We start from the raw sequence: 17,689 nt of genomic DNA on the forward strand, positions 1-17,689 counted from the left end.
GTTTTTGAGTGGGTCCAAACCATAATCATAGATTATATTTCTGCTTCTATAAAAATGGATTCAACTCCCTAACTGCTTAAACTTTTAATAATGCTAGTAGTAAGAAGGATAATAAAATGTTTTATATAAAGAAATAATGTTTAGGTTTTTGGTTCACTCAGGGATCTTAAGGGATAAGACTATGCACGATATATTCATGTGCACCAATAATACAGATCTGGATCTTTAAATAATTTTAGTGGTGAGTCAGATCGGGGTTGCCCAACTTTCCACCAATGAAAGCACAGCATTTTATGAAATGCCGCTCTGTGATTGGCTGAAAATTCGGCTCACCCCGATCTGGCTCACCACTAAAATGATTTAAAGATCCAGCTCTGAATAAAATTACCAAGAGTTTGGACAATACTTGTTTAAACCAACTAATCAAAATTATATTAAAGCTCCCAAAGTTTTTTAAGCTAACATGATTATTAAACTTTGGGTACTAGTGTAATGTATAGTGCAATGTTTCCTCCCTCCCTGGGTCACGTAGACTAGTACACAATTAATTATACCCTCTTACTCTACACGTGTTTATGCAACCTAGTAAATATTAAAAAAAAACATGAACGATTATATCAAAACTTTGCATAACAATGAAATAAGCACAATAAATTTATTAACAGCTTGGTAAATGGTTAGATAGTTTTAACCATACTAAGCACTGACTCTCTAATTCAACCTAATTGATGTATCAGCTTTTAAGAGAGCTTTTAAATGTTTTATTTTATTCTAAGAACCATCAAAATATGAAATTAATGAAACATTTATTTTTCCTTGAATAATTAATTAAGTTTCTAACATTGTCTTTGGAACAAAAAAAAACTTTAAAAGCTTTGTGCTACGGCCTATACACTCCCCTTGAAAATTGTCTACAACCCCTAAATGAGCTTTAAGGGAGTCAAGCTAAAAAAGTCACCCCCCCCCCCTAAAATATCGAAATATTATTTTCGCGATGGAATACATTCAGATGCTCTTTCTAAAAATTAATTCAGATAAAATGTATAAACATTTATTTATTCTTAATCTTTCTAGGGTTTGTATTAGATATAAGAAAACAAGAAAGTGGTTATCCATATGTAGTGTAGCAATAACAAGATAATTATAAGTAAAAACACAGTAAGAGAGGGAACAATGGGCTATTTTTTTTTATTCCATTATTATTTTATACTAGTCCCCAAATTTGTATAATAACGTTTTCTTATACGTTGGCTTAAAAACTTTGGGGACTTTAGTGAATTTTAATTGGTTTCTTGATTAAGTTGATTCTTCACACGTTTCAACCCCTTCTGTAGATTAAAATTAGTGTTTGACACGTTTAAACGCTCAATTTAATGAAACAACTAAGCAAAATTAATCAAAGCCCCAAAAGTTGTAAACCCAACAAATAAGAAAACATTATCATAAAACTTTGGAGACTAGTGTAATAAATAGCCCATATTTCTTTCTCTCTCTCTTCTCTCTCTCTCTCTCTCTCTCTCTCTCTCTCTCTCTCTCTCTCTCTCTCTCTCTCTCTCTCTCTCTCTCTCTCTCTCTCTCTCTCTCTCTCTCTCTCTCTCTCTCTCTCTCTCTCTCTCTCTCTCTCTCTCTCTCTCTCTTTGGTTAGGACTGATTAACTGACGAAATATTGGCTGATGTTTTTAACAACATTGAGGACTTTCAGATAAAGTTCTTATTTTCTAAAAAGAAACAGGATATCTATCTGCCTTTCTGTTTTTCTGTTTGTACTGATAAAGATCTCGCTAATGGAAGGCTTTAACATAATTTGAGACACGGGTACCTTAAACCTCGTAAGTTTATATTTTGTAGAGAAATATAAAATTTGGATTTTTCATTTTTTAGAAATAATTTAGCTTGATAGTTGAGAAATGCAGGGATATAAAGGGATAAGACAATGGGCAATAAATTGATGCAAATCCTCAATGATGATACAAAAAATTAACCCTTTTGTAGATTAAAACTGGAGGTTAAAATGTTGGGACACTCAACTTTATGCACTAATCAAATAAAATTCAAAAAAGTACCCAGAGTTTTTGAGCAAACGAGTAAAAAAACGGTATAATAAAATTTTGGGGACTAGTGTTATAAACAGTCCAATATCCCCTTCCTATGAAATGTATACTTATTTATTTGATATCGTGTCTAGCTTTACAATGCAATGTTTAAACAAAACAAGGTCATGGTCTGTTCATAAATAGCGCAGCAACAATTAGCCGTAAAACAGACATCTAAAGGGATGAGACAATGGCCGATAAATTAATGTACATCCCCAATGATGATACACAAAATTAACCCTTATGTAAATTTATATTAGTGGTTGAAACGTTTGAACACTCAACTTAATTAACGAACCAATCAAAGTTCACTCAAGTCCCCAAAGTTGTTAAGCCAACGAATAAGAAAACGTTATGATATTTAAAACTTTGGGGACAAGTGTATTTAAAAGCTCATTGTCCACTCTCTATCTGACATAAAGCTGTATCGTAACACATGTAGTAGCGTATTCGCTCATTGTTGGGGAGCTTATGAATTCGAATCTCATCCCAAACTGTGTCATAAGTAAAGACGTTGATAGTTGTACATACTGCTGCTATGTCAGATTTGCGACATTGATTGTATGAGTAAAGAGAATGCCTTGGCCTTGCCCAGATGTACTAATCAGTGAATTAATGTAATTATTTGCATGAGAATTCCAGTAAAAATCAGGCATATTTTAATTTTAACATTATTTAATTTTAACATCATAAGACTAAACACCTGAATGTTTTAAAACTAATGGCTACATATTGAAAAATATCCCAACACTTAAATCTCAAAATAACCTAAAACCACCCAGGGACCTCTGTTAAGCTTCCTTACAATAGGGAATTCAATCAGTGTTTATAGAAATCTTAATCTACAGACAAGAAAATATAACTTCATTATATCATAACAGAATTATGAATCAAGGAGTAGCTGACCCATTTCTTTAAAAAAGTAATAATAAAATATTGGCATTTTTTATGAAAAAATCCCTCAGATATTGGGTTTGCTTTGGTCAGAGAGTTATAGATTTTATGAAAAACAGACTTTAAGTTTTTTTCAACCTGACTTTTACATAAAATGGCCTTAAACCTGCTTTGAACCAATGCCAAGCTTCCCTGAATATTGTGGAATGATCAGTGCTTTCCCTCAAATTGTCTACCGAGCACTGAAACTCAACTCCTTTTTTAAAAAAAATAATAGGGAAGAGGGCAGGTTTTTTCGAGAAGGTATAAACAAACGAAAAACGATTATCAATTCAGCCGTTGAAAAGATTTATGTACATACAGACAGACAGACAGACATATTTTTCTTTGCTGTATTATTTAGTATAGCTGTCCTTTTTCCTTCATTGGTCAACTTTGATCATAGAATATCTACTACAAAATGGAAACTTAAATAAATATTCTAAATTTGTTTATACCACAAAATTTAGGATTACATTATATTATAACGTCAGTAATAGGCTTTTGGATTTATATCGTGTGAATGGTCGGGCGGTGGTTTAAAGCTATTTTTGTCGGGGGGTTGGGCAATCACACCCAACCCCCTCAAAAAAGTATGGGTACCAGAATATACACTAATTATCAAAAACAATTTATAAGATAGTTAGACAGACTATTGTTGTGTTTAGATACCTGAAAGCTGACGAAGCCCATTTTGTTCCGAATTTGTATCACTTTTGAAAAGTGCGACTCCAGTTACGTCATATTTTTCTTTCCCGAAAAAGGGAAGGGGGGAAGAAAATCTCTTCAAAAGAGATGGGGAAAACCCCCTTTTCTCTCATCTCTTTTTTCTTCCCCCCTTCCCTTTTTTATTTCCCCCTTCCCTTTTCAGGAAAGAAAAATATGACGTAACTGGAGTCGCACTTTTCAAAAGTGATACAAATTCGGAACAAAATGGGCTTCGTCCTGAAAGCTTTGCTTCACTTGGTTTTTCGTTAACAAGTGTCCTTGTTTATGAAGAAAAATTAAAATCATCAAAACTTAAATATCATAAGAACTGTAATATTAATTTATTGTATTGTATTATAAATAGCTTTCCCCGGATGTAAAAATATATATTTATAAAATTGAAACCCGTTTTGTTAGCCCCGAGATGCTTTAGGCACAGTAACAAAATTGGTTTTTAAATTATGATTGTACATTTTTATATTCGTAGAACCGTATATTGAAACCAGTTTTGTTACCCCCGAGATGCCGAAAGCACAGTAACAAAACTGGTTTTAATATTATGATTGTACATTTTTATATTTGTACAACCAGATATTGATCGGCTTTGAGGACATTCTGTAAAAGCAAATACAAATTAGTTTTCAGGTATTTTTCCTTAATTATTGCAGCAGAAATGTAAGGATAGGTTAATAGGATGAAATTTAATATATTATCATGTCATTCTTCATAATTAAAGAATTTTTAAAAAATATATTCCTTTATATTCATACAGTTGATAATGACTGTAAGAGTTTTTTTTTGATGTTTTGACCCTTAAAAAGTTGTACAGTTAGGATTACCATACACAATTTGGCTGACCGATTTTTAGTACCAAATAATATACCAACACTGTCCTCCTTAGTTGAAACTGGCGTTAAAGTCAGTCAAAAAAAGGCATATGACGAAAACTGTGGCTTTCAAGCGCTCTCCCCCAAAAAGCTTAAAAATAGTCAAAGTATTAAGCAGGGAAAAAGGAATGAAATTCTGTAATTCTAAGTCAAATTTTTTCCATAACCCCCTTCCCTTTTTTCTCCCCTTCTTAACCCACTTCCCTTTCAGTTACACCAAAAAACAAGTTTTCCTCCAACAACATTTTTAAATTTCGGTAATTTCAAATGGAATTAATTGGCTGAATAGCAGCCCCTGATTTAAAGTTGCGTCAGTTCGTATCCCCAAAAATTTAAGATGATTAAATTAAAGATGTTAAATTTATATCCATTGTACTGTCCCCCTAATTCCTGACACTACATACAATATTTTTGTAAAGTGTTGTATCAATTTCAAAACCAATTTTCATAAGAGTTCTTAAATCAACACTAGAGTCTGAGAGAGAGGGAGAGAGTTATAGAGATAAAGGAGAGAGAGAGAGAGAGCGCGTGAGGGAGAGAGAGAGAGAGATAGAGATAGAGAGAGAGAGAGAGAGAGAGAGAGAGAGAGAGAGAGAAAGAGAGAGAGATAGATGGAATAAATAGGAAAAAAAGTGAGACATGTAGGGAATTAAGAAAAGAGAGAGCAGAGAGAAAGAGATAGAAATAGGGAAAGAAAGAGAAAGATAGAGAAGGAGAGAGAAAGAGAGCATGGAATGAAAAAAGAGATGGAAAAATTCGAGACATGTAGGGACAAGAAAAGAGAGAGTAGAGAGAGAGATAGAGAAGGGGAAAGAAAGAGATAGTTAGAGAGATATATTAAGAAAGAATATTATTGTATCTATAGAATTGTAAAAATATTGCCCAATTCTTAGTTTTTGGTATCAATTAATTATAGTCCATTGGGTGACGAGTTTTATTTTAATTATATTATAACGTAATCTAATTTTTTTTTTTAAAATTTCAACTTAAAACAATTTTTTCTTTCTGATTTTCTATATCAAACTAAACACAAAACTGTCTAAACTTTTGAAGACTTTTGAGTAAGAACTTTAAAATTGAATTAATTGCCAGTTGTCCAATCGTTACATCCCTGCAAAAATACAGACTACAAGACAATTTAAATTAAAGAGTAGTTTTGCTATAAATAAAAACACGTAAAGAGTTAATAGAAACATGTATTTTTGCCTTTCATAATTTTATCATTACATCATTTATGCCTAAAGCTTTATTTTATAATGTTTTACAGTAAATTTACACTATTATGATGTAGATATTTTTACATTATCCATTTAGTTCTTTTTTTAATATAACATGTAGCTTACATATATATTTTTTTATTTATTATACATGCATTTTAAACATATCACATGTTTTTTTTTTAAACTTAACAGTTTTTGGTAGATTTTTTTTGTTTAATTTGCGCATTTTTTGTATACTAAAAAGTGAATTTTAATAAAATCTGACAAAAATCTACCAATTGTAAATTATTTTATGACATCTATAAAAGTAATCACGCTATGCGTTTGTATAAGTTAAGTTAATGGTAGTGCCTATACAAAAAGAAATACCCACTAAAGGTTAAGTATTTTAGCAATTTAGAAGCAGCCAAAAAAATTAGTACTATGATATATTTTCTTTTTAGGTAAGCACATGCATTAACTTAATTCTTCCAAGGGCACATCGTGTAATGTATACATTTATCTAATGATAAAACATTTTAAAAAGCGTTGAATTAAAAAGGAAGAACAATTATTTGATAACAAAATATATTCTTAATATTTTATGTATATAAATCAGTTATATGCATGAATGGATCACTGTGAAATGGGAGAGTCAAGAAATCTTAGGAATTTTTATATAAAAAATTAGATTGATGTATATACCCAATAATAATGAACACAATTACCCCAACAGCAGATTTAAATTATTGGTTAAAATGTTAGGACACTTCAGGTTTTAAATAATCGATTAAGATTTAATAAAAATACTCAACGTTTTACGTGTCATAAGTATTTGGGTACCAGTGTAATTTACAGTCCAGTGTCCCCTCCCTTTATCAAAACAAAAAAAAATTCTAACATCATATTTACCAAAATACAAAAATCCATTAATGTAAATAACAGTAAATGTTTTTTTTCTGTAAACAGATTTTACTATATATAAATACATGTAAATCAAATTAAAATATGTGTTACCCTTTTTTTAAAACTTAAATGGCTCAATTTTGTGTTATTTTTAGTGTATAGGTACATAATAACAAAAGTTTTTAGAACTTAAAGAGCACCATTTAAATTTTTAGTATAATTTTATTAATTTCAAAGTAAAAAAGCCTATTTGAACAAAGTACATTAACAAAAAAATGTATTGAGATTAAGGTTTGGCAGTAAGGTATAAAAAAGTATGTTTTTTATAAGGTGTTAATATAACAACGAAATAAATAAAATTACAACCTTTCCTCTTCAAATATAAAAATGACAACAAAAAAAGGATATTAATGTTAGCTATGACAGTAAAAATGCCTTAAAACATAAAATTACATTTATTAATCAACAAAAAATCAAAAATATTATAATTTATTTTGTACTAAATAAAAAACTAGTTAATTTTAATTAAAAATTCTAAATTAATAAACTCTGATATGCTTAACATTCTAAAGAACTATACAACTAAAAATAGGATATTAATTTTTCTCAGTATGGCTGGAAAAACTATAAATATCCGCTGAAATAGAACCGGTTCTCAGCTATACTAAAAAAATTATGTATAATATCGTATTACAGACAAAAAAATTCACGAATAATAAATAAAAACCATAAAAATGATTTTAATCATATATATTTTTTATTTTAAAATCCGCGGAAAGCTGTCTTTAATACGATGTTTTGAATAACTATTCTTAGCAATTTGAATTAAATGAAAAAAAAATAATTAAGCCAATATTAAATACTGAAAGCTGGTTATTTTATCAACTAAAAAGTATTAATAGCATTAATCCAATAAACTTTAATTTTTCCAATAAAACTGTCTTTCTATCATTTAGTAAGAAATATCCTATAATTTGAATTAAAGGTTTATCTTTTTAAACAAATAATAATTGATTTTTGGAATAAAGCATTCAGACATCAAATTATTATTTTTGTATTTTAAAATTAGAAATAGATTAAGCATAATGGTGAAACATTTTTTTCTCTTTCCAACCATTCAAAATTCAATAAAAAAACCCAAAAGTTTTTAAACCAACGAATAAAATAACGTTGTTAAAATTCTTTGGGTACCAGTCTAATTGACAGTCCAATGTTCCCTCCCTCCTTGTCCAAAGAGAAATTACATAAAGGTTGGGTTAAAAAATCTTTAAATTGATTCAAAATGCTTAATTATTTCTTATACCAAAGCTATGTAAAAAAAACTGATTCCTGCCCAAGTTATAGAGTAGCTGTGCTACTAAACATTATGAATAACAGATAAGGGGGTGGTGGGTGGGGGGAGGGTGTTATCATCTGTTGACTATGGGGTGTAGATAGAAGATTGCGGCTAGGGTGTGGATGAGAACTGGGAGAATGAGATGGTAGTTGCGACTCATGGCCAGCCGGGACACACCATGGTTCACCTATCCAACATTCACACACTTTAGTTTAGTGTTACAAACTTACAGGGATGGTACAATGAAGAATAAATTAATCTCCCTTATGCCTTCCTGCACAGGGATACAAGGACGGTACAATTAAAGATAAATTAATCATTATTATTCCTTATAATACTCTGACGTTGTAACGTTTGGACACTGCTAGCTAAAGAATCAAAGTCTTTATTTCAGGCAACGAATAAGAAAACGTGAGTTTGGTTACTATTGTTATAACTAACAATGCCCTTCCTCCCTCCCCTCCCTACTTCCTATAGCCCTAGTAATAAAAATTAAAAGCTGTCCATTACCGACGTAAAGACTGACTGACGGACGGTCAGACCCTAATATAAAAAAGCTTCGCTTTTAAAAAGGCTATAATATAAAAATTGTGTAATATCTAACTTTATGATTTACTGTATCAAATAAACTAGGCTATTCAATATCTTTACATACAATATGGGTTATATGTTTAGTCCCCTTTTCTGTTGGGTTTATTATCACTAAGGATGACAACATCCATAAAAGTAAAGCTCAACAAATAAGAAAGTCAGACAAACGAACATTTACAAATATAGAGTAACAGCAAATTTATTAACTAGCATTCTTGATATAGCTATCCCAAAATACTTAAATACAGGTTGCTTAACATGGACATACTTACATTTACAAGACTTGATTATAGAGATGCTTCGCTTATCAAAATATACCCAATGGTCCCAGGAATCCATATTTCAAAAATCGAGTGAAGATTTTGATTATGGATCTTTTGATGCATCTGGAAAACTGATAACTCTCTCCATTGTTGTGTGTAAAATACAGGGATCTTTAGGGATAAAACATTGGATGATAAAATTATATACATTCCAAATGATGATAAACAATAATAACCCCTTCTGTAGAATAAATTTTTTGGTTGAAAACTACTAGTATCCAAATAAGCTATAAACCCATAACTTTTGGGTTAACAAATAAGAAAACGTCGTCATAAAACTTAGGGTACCAGTGTAATTTACAGTCCATTATCCCCTCCCTCCCTGGTAAGACATTAAGGTTTCTCCATAGACCACTAAAATTATGATATAATGGTTTCTAGGTCAGGTACAAAGATATCTTTAATAAAAGTAACAGGATGTTTGTCTGTGTGTGTGTCTTTCTGTTTGTAGCGAGAGAGGAGGGAGGGCTCAGGAGAGATTGTTTAATTTATTAAATCTTGTTTGGTTGATTTCTGGTTAAATATTGTCTAAAATGTTCAACCTAGAAATTTAATCTGCACAGATGGGGCTATTTTGTTAAGCATCACCGGGTATATACATCCTACTTCTTTCTATTTAAAAATCGATACAGCTAAAAGTGTCTAATAAAAAATGAAGTCATACAATACAAGTTACCAATGATATGCCAGTTTATATTTTAATTGGCCATTGGTAAAATATCTACTGGCCTATCATTGGTCATTTGTATTGTATGGCGTCATTTTTTATAAGGCACCATAAGCTGCTTCTTAAAACCCCAATTTTCTCCAATTTCCCACTCTCTTTATCTATACATGAGAACCTATCTGAAGATATAAACTTTTGGTTGCACTTTTTAAAAATATTTTTATTCAAGCGAAGCAACTATTAAACTCTCTTTCTTTTTCAGTATGACAGTCTATCTGTTTGGTAACTATATCAGTGTCATTAATTGAGAAAAAAAAAGGATGCGGTATGATAAAATAGTCCTCTAGACTTTAAACCTTGCTTTTTTAAAAAGTCAAAGCAATTTAAATTAACCGAAGATTCTTAATTCTGCTGTGTCAATTGCGTGAAACCATAATTTTTATTTTAAATGCGTTGAACCATAAATAGATGCAATTATCTACAATTTAAAGTTAGGACTTAACCGCGTTATCTTATTTGTAGGCTCTAACTATATGGGTGTATCTATTAAATTTTGATTGATTGGTTCCATAGTGTTCAAACCTTTAATTTAAGGGGGGTACTACTAAGGGGGTAATTTTGTTTATCACCATTGGGGATGTATATCAATCATTGTCCTTTCTTTAATATTTTTGACAAATATAGAAGCTTTCTAAACCAAATAATGTTTTCATTCTTGTTTCTTTTATTTTGTTGAGGCTGTTTACAAGTTTTTCTGGTAACCTAATTTATGTTTTGATGCCACAAAAATGGGCTAAAACCAGGGATATACAGGGATAAGACAACTAATGATAATTTAATGTACATGCCCAATGATTATAAACGAACTTATTCCCTTATACCCTGTAGAAATGTTTAGACACTGCTATATTGTATCAACCAACAAATATTTAATAACATGTCTAAAAATTTTCAGGACTAAAAAAATTCCATTGCCGCCATTTCACCTACTAAAATCAAAGTAATTATGAGTCATCCCACCCTTCCTTAAAAACATGTATTAGTTATAACCCTAAAAGACTTTTAATTAATGATTTCGTTAAAAAATTCATTACTTTCTACTTTATTTAATACGAATGTTTTTAAAAGGGAATATCAAATATTTTGTTAAAGTCAAACTGACTTTAATTGTTGGATTTTGATAATTAAAAAAGTGTGTTTTCCTGTAGATATGCTGAGCTAACTGTTTCTCCCATAATATTTCCAGCTATACAAGTATAGAATCCTTCATCATCAACCCTAGATAGATAGATAGATAGATAGATAGATAGATAGATAGATAGATAGATAGCTGAGCTAACTGTTTCTCCCATAATATTTCCAGCTATACAAGTATAGAATCCTTCATCATCAACCCTAGATAGATAGATAGCTGAGCTAACTGTTTCCCCCATAATATTTCCAGCTATACAGGTATAGAATCCTTCATCATCAACCCTAGATAGATAGATAGATAGATAGATAGATAGATAGCTGAGCTAACTGTTCCCCCATAATATTTCCAGCTATACAGGTATAGAATCCTTCATCATCAACCCTAGATAAATAGATAGATAGATAGATAGATAGATAGATAGATAGATAGATAGATAGATAGATAGATAGATAGATAGATAGATAGATAGATAGATAGATAGATAGATAGATAGATAGATAGATAGATAGATAGATAGATAGATAGATAGATAGATAGATAGATAGATAGATAGATAGATAGATAGATAGATAGATAGATAGATAGATAGATAGATAGATAGATAGATAGATAGATAGATAGATAGATAGATAGATAGATAGATAGATAGATAGATAGATAGATAGATAGATAGATAGATAGATAGATAGATAGATAGATAGATAGATAGATAGATAGATAGATAGATAGATAGATAGATAGATAGATAGATAGATAGATAGATAGATAGATAGATAGATAGATAGATAGATAGATAGATAGATAGATAGATAGATAGATAGATAGATAGATAGATAGATAGATAGATAGATAGATAGATAGATAGATAGATAGATAGATTAGATAGATAGATAGATAGATAGATAGATAGATAGATAGATAGATAGATAGATAGATAGATAGATAGATCTATTTCTCCCATAATATTTCCAGCTATACAGGTATAGAATCCTTCATCATACACCTTAGATAGATAGATAGATAGATCTATTTTAAAAATCTAATTGGCGGAAAAAGTAAAATCCATTAAAACAAGAATAACAAAATCCATAAAAGCAAAACTCTGAAACAACTAGTACAAACGAACATTAAAAATTGTAGAGTGCCAGAACTGAATAAGCAGAATATTAATGCAGAAGTCCAAACAAAATTGTATGTGAATATGTTGCAAAACTTCTTAACTACAGGATACTGTTTAAGTACATGTTTACATTTTTAGGACTTGATTACAGAGATGTTTCGCTTATAAATTGTACCTTGTGGTAATAGGAATCAGTATTCCAAAAACCAGATTAATATGATTGTTATAACATACAAATTTTAATGTCCAAAAAAAATGGGCATGTTTTAAATGGACGTACGGACTTTCTGGTAACGATTATAGAGTTTTAATTAACGAACAAAAACTGTTCATGATGGACTTCGGAAGGACGTACGGACTGACGGACGGTCCGACCCTATTAATAGAAAAGCTTCGCTTTAACAAATCATAATTTATACCTGACTTGATCTATAGTAAACCTGTATGGATTTCCATGGGAGCGTGCAGTCTGAAATATAAACAGCATGTTACCGACCAATTATTAAACTAACGGACCAAAATAATAAAATATATAATCACTAGGATGGCAACATCTATAAGTGGCGAAGGACAAAAAATTCATGGATTTACAACCAGGCAAAAAAGGAAAATAAAAGAAATTCACGAAACCTTCATAAAACTATATGTATATATCTTTTGTTTCATGGCAGACTGACAAACAAAATAAGTTGTATACTAGAAAGTGGGTTCTTATTATTAAGTTCATGATACCATTGTATCTATCTATCTATATAGATATATAGATAGATAGATTAAGCTTACCCTAAAGCTGAATCGTAGAGCCATTATTAAGTTCATGATACCATTGTATGTAAAATGTAGATAGTTAGGTAGATAGATAAATAGATAGATAGATAGATAGATAGATAAGCTTACAATAAGTAGAATCATAGAGCCATTATTGAGTTCATGATACCATTGTATGTAGGACACCATATATAGATAGATAGGTAGATAGATTAATCTTACCCTAAGTAGAATCATAGAACCATTATTAAGTTCATAATACCATTGTATGTAGGACCATATGTAGATAAATATATAGATAGATTAATCTTACCTTAAGTAGAATCATAGAACCATTATTAAGTTCATGATACCATTGTATGTAGGACACCGACCATATATAGATAGATTAATCTTACCCTAAGTAGAATCATAGAACCATTATTAAGTTCATAATACCATTGTATGTAGGACCATATATAGATAAATATATAGATAGATTAATCTTACCTTAAGTAGAATCATAGAACCATTATTGAGTTCATGATACCATTGTATGTAGGACAGTTTGTTAGACAAATATATAGATAAATAGATAGATAGATAGACAAAGTTTACCCTAAGTATAATCATAGAGCTATTATTGAGTTCATGATACCATTGTATGTAGGACACCATATATAGATAGATAGATAAATAGATAGATAGATATATATATAGAGCTTACCCTAAGTAGACTCATAGAGCCATTATTGAGTTCATGATACCATTGTATGTAGGACACCATATTTTTTAGATATATAGATAGATAGATAAAGCTTACCCTAAGTAGAATCATAGAGCCATTATTGAGTTAATGATACCATTGTATATAGGACAGTTAGATAGATAGATAGATAAAGCTTACCCTAAGTAGAATCATAGAACCATTATTGAGTTCATGATACCATTGTATGTAGGACACCATATTTTTTAGATATATAGATAGATAGATAGATAAAGCTTACCCTAAGTAGAATCATAGAGCCATTATTGAGTTCATGATACCATTGTATGTAGGACACCATACACTTCATGTCAACGGTACACCGAAAACTGAAAATATGTACAATAAATTTAGATAAAGCAAACACTGAAACCCAATCTTATAGTAACTAATAATAGTAACGTAGCAACATAAGGCCTTTTGATTGTATGACCCTTTACTAAAACTTTTAACTTTGCATGGTAATGAGTTGCGACTGTAAGTCACGCATCTAACATGGTAGCATGAGGTATAACTTTTAACATCTTTAGATTTGACGTGATTTTGGCTGGGATTAAAACCATTCAACTTCCCTAAAAAAGCGGAAGTGCTTCTTTTTATGCTACAGTCTCAGGTTTCCCCCCTTCAATTTAACTTAATTCGCAGCCGTTTGTTAAAAATTTCTGCCAACACCATTAAAAATATTAAGGAGCATATTTTTTTCATTTGACTCTCCGTACCAGGTATCTACATGTATATGACAATGGCCGATAAATTGATGTACATCCCCATTTATGATACATAAAATTAGCCCTTCTGCAGATCATAATTAGTGGTTGAAACGGTTGGACACTTGAAAAGAACCAAAATGTATTCTCCAAAATAGTTAAGCCAACGAATAACAAAAAGTTTTTATAAAACTTTGGGGACTAATTTAATAAACATCTAAATGTCCCTTTCCTCCCTGTTTCCGTCCACCATATGTATTTATATAATCTGACTGACATGATGTTTGGCCTAACCTTTCTTATTTTTTTTACAACATAGTATTTTTTCTTTTCTTTTTTGTATAGATAAGTAGTTGTTGTAACTTTATTGATGACTACATTCTTACTTCCTAGCTGGTAGCGTAGCTACTCTATATTAAACCTTTTCCAAACGTCCAAAAATAAAAATGTACCCTCTATCCTCTGGCGTAGATTTTAAAAATTTAAATTGCGCGGCTTGTGTTAACAGTAGAAAATGTTTTGGGAAATATAAAATCGGTTTCTGTGCTACAAATAATCTTGGAGCTAGGTGGTAAAATGTCCCAAACATTACTCAAGTTTTATGTCATTTGGGACATTTTAACACCTAGCTACTAAACTATGTGTAGCACAGGAATCGTTTTTTTATATTTCCTAAAATTAGACTTCTTAGTTCGTGTTCGTGTCTGATCTTAAGGTATTCTGATCAAACTACTAAAATATCGTTAGGAAGATTTCCTAAATCTAATATTATGTATGTAATATTAATGAACATTCTTAGAAAAGAATCTTTATTTTCTATGTGTATTAATTGTTGTTAGTTTGTTATTGTTGCGCTTCTTTCAGACATACTTTTCCTTGTTTGTTATATAAACTTGTTGAACGTTTATTTAATGTTTGTCTTTTACATTAATATTTATTTCCTAAAAAAGAAAATTATAATATCATTTACATAAATCTTCCAAAATTGAGTTATGTTTTTATTTTTTATAACTACTTTAAAATTAAACTCTTAAGACAACAGAATCCAAATCTTGAATTATTAGTTAAACTATTCGATTAATAAAATGTAAAATGAACTTCGAACACTAATATTTTTGGAATCACAGTAAACTAATGTTTCTACTCCCACTTTTTATTTATTAAAATGAATTTAAATTGGGAGAGGGACTGTTCAGGTATGGTTATTCTATATTAGGCACCGTGTAGACCCGCAGGGATATAACACCGCATGTGTAGGGATTGAGCTTCCACCGGGGCAATACAAACTAAAACTACCTTCCTATTTAAGTTTTTTTGTCAAAAATAATAGGGGGGGGGGGGGGAAGGGTTCAGTGCTCTATGAGCCTTTTGGAGGAAAAGTACTGATCTTCTTTTGCAGATGTCGGGGCATGGTTGATAGTTTTTTGACAAATGAAGCAGTACCAATAAATTTTACACTACGTTGAACAACAAAATTGAGTTCCACAGGTTTTCTTATAAAACAGCAAATATATACATACATAGAACATAGAAAGCTATTCTAATAATGCATCAGTGGTAGTTTCACTAACAGTGCATAGTCGAGCACAGAAAACCCTTCCCCATTATCTTTTTAAAATCTATTAATAGGGGTGATAGGTTTTCATTTTTGTCAGGTTTATTACCTTAGTTTAGGTTAGGCTTTAATGGTAACTTTTTAGCTTCTCGCAGGGTTAAGGCACTGATTTACTTTTATTAAAAAATACACAAAAATCAATTTGACTAACGTCCAGTAAATTAAATAAAAAAAGTTCTAAGAAAAAAAAACATAAAAAGAATTGTAGTTTTAAGATAAATAAAAAAAAACCAAGTATTAGTATATTTTGAGTTTCCCACAGAAAGTGCAGTTTTTGCTACAATTTTACAAGAGCAAAAACTAGGATTGCACAACAATTCAAAGTTATATAATTGTGTTTTATATCTAGAATATTCTAGACTTTTTGTAGGAAACAAGAGTATAGTTATTTACTGTGATTCAATAATTTCATCATTATTTTGTATTATGTAATTGTATATAGATACTAGAATGTTCTTAGAAACACTTTAATTATACAAGCAAAAACCAATGAATAAGTTTTTGTCATACATAAAAAGCTAATATTGCATCATGTGTAAGTTTCCAGAATCTTCTTTATTATATGACAAAAACTGATGTAGAAGTTTTTATTATGCTTTTTAATACATAAACAGCTAGTATTGCATCATGTGTAAATTTCTAGAAACTTCTTTATTATGTGACAAAAACTGAGGTAGAAGTTTTTGTTATACTTTTTATTGCACAAAAAAGCTAGGATTGCATCAGATTATGCCATTAACTAAATTCTAGAACATTCTAAGATCTCAGTATAAATAGAGCAGCAAAGTATCTGGTTTTCAGTGGACTTTGCACACCCACTCAACTCGTAACCTTTTATTTAACCTCTGTATCTCTTAAATGTTTAACCTATCTAATGTGTTTATCTGTGTACTATCTCTTTTCTTAACCATTCTGTTAGTTTTTATAAGAATGGTGTTTATTTTTATGTGTATCAATTCTTCATTTATCTTAATTTCTGTTTTACTCTTATTGAGATTTATAGAAATTTTACAAGTTCCCTGTTGGGACTTGTAAAAATCAAATGAAGCTCAAAACTAGAGAAATAGTCTAAGTTCTGAAAAATCATATACTTATGCTGCTTAAAAAATCTATCTTTAGCAAATTTATCTAAGTTTAACTATTATATCTTTGGACTTGTAAATTTACAAAACATAATGAAGTTTGATGATTATTTTTCAAAGTATTTGGATAACAAACAATTACATGTCAAGTGTAAAGAAAATCTTAAAGAATCAAATATTATAAGTTTAAAGTTTACTTTCTTATTAAGAACTTATGGTTTACACTTTGCAAATCCAAAGATATGTTTTAACTGTCATAAAACATATTTAACCTTATATAAAATAATTGAAAATAACTTAAAAACATTATTATACTTATGTTAGAATACAATACTAAACTATGATACTCACATTTAATCAACAATAAAGTATAAACAATAAACACTTAGTACATTTTTCACTTTGGTATATATTGAATAATTTGAACTTGAAGTTGTGAAACAACAGTTCTTTATTGCACAAAAGTTAATAAATAATAGGAGATCCTCGCGTGGAAGTGTTTACAACACTTAGGTCTTTGTATTAATTTTGCCATTACTTGAGCAGTTTAAGAGTAAAAGTAAAACTAATTTAAAAACTTAACTTATAAGCATATCATAACTTACTAAAGGACCTTTGCCTCTATATTATCTTGGTAAATGTTTATTATTTAAATATTCTTTATCTAATAGACTTTTTCTTGGAAAGCAAAATAATTACTAATTTAAAGCTTGTTAGAAAGTCCTAGTACCTTTGGAAGCGATTAGTAAAGAGCGGAGTTATTCCTGCGGAGGGAATAGCGTGATTAGTGATTATGTATATAGTTGATATTCAT

General features: G+C 30.1%; 2 protein-coding genes across 4 annotated transcripts in view; both read right to left on the minus strand.

Moving 5' to 3' along the window:
* Positions 1–16,479, minus strand: part of LOC145304288 (uncharacterized) — a 127,326-nt gene extending 110,847 nt beyond the window's left edge. The window contains exon 1 of the mRNA XM_080146143.1: positions 16,470–16,479. The gene's annotated coding sequence lies outside the window, so the exon portion shown is untranslated. The remainder of the gene's footprint in view (positions 1–16,469) is intronic.
* The window catches only part of LOC145304287 (uncharacterized), a 72,022-nt gene continuing 62,463 nt past the window's right edge, over positions 8,131–17,689 (minus strand). For all 3 annotated transcript variants that reach the window (XM_080146141.1, XM_080146140.1, XM_080146139.1), the window contains 4 exons: positions 13,713–13,800; positions 12,378–12,427; positions 10,845–10,921; positions 8,131–8,248 (listed from right to left, as the gene is read on the minus strand). In XM_080146141.1, the coding sequence (XP_080002267.1) occupies positions 8,136–8,248; positions 10,845–10,921; positions 12,378–12,427; positions 13,713–13,800 (328 nt within the window). In that variant the 3' untranslated portion in view covers positions 8,131–8,135. The remainder of the gene's footprint in view (positions 8,249–10,844; positions 10,922–12,377; positions 12,428–13,712; positions 13,801–17,689) is intronic.

Source organism: Acartia tonsa, chromosome 13 (assembly GCF_053477335.1).
Source record: "Acartia tonsa isolate MP-2025a chromosome 13, ASM5347733v1, whole genome shotgun sequence".
In the NCBI taxonomy this organism is placed as follows: domain Eukaryota; kingdom Metazoa; phylum Arthropoda; class Copepoda; order Calanoida; family Acartiidae; genus Acartia; species Acartia tonsa.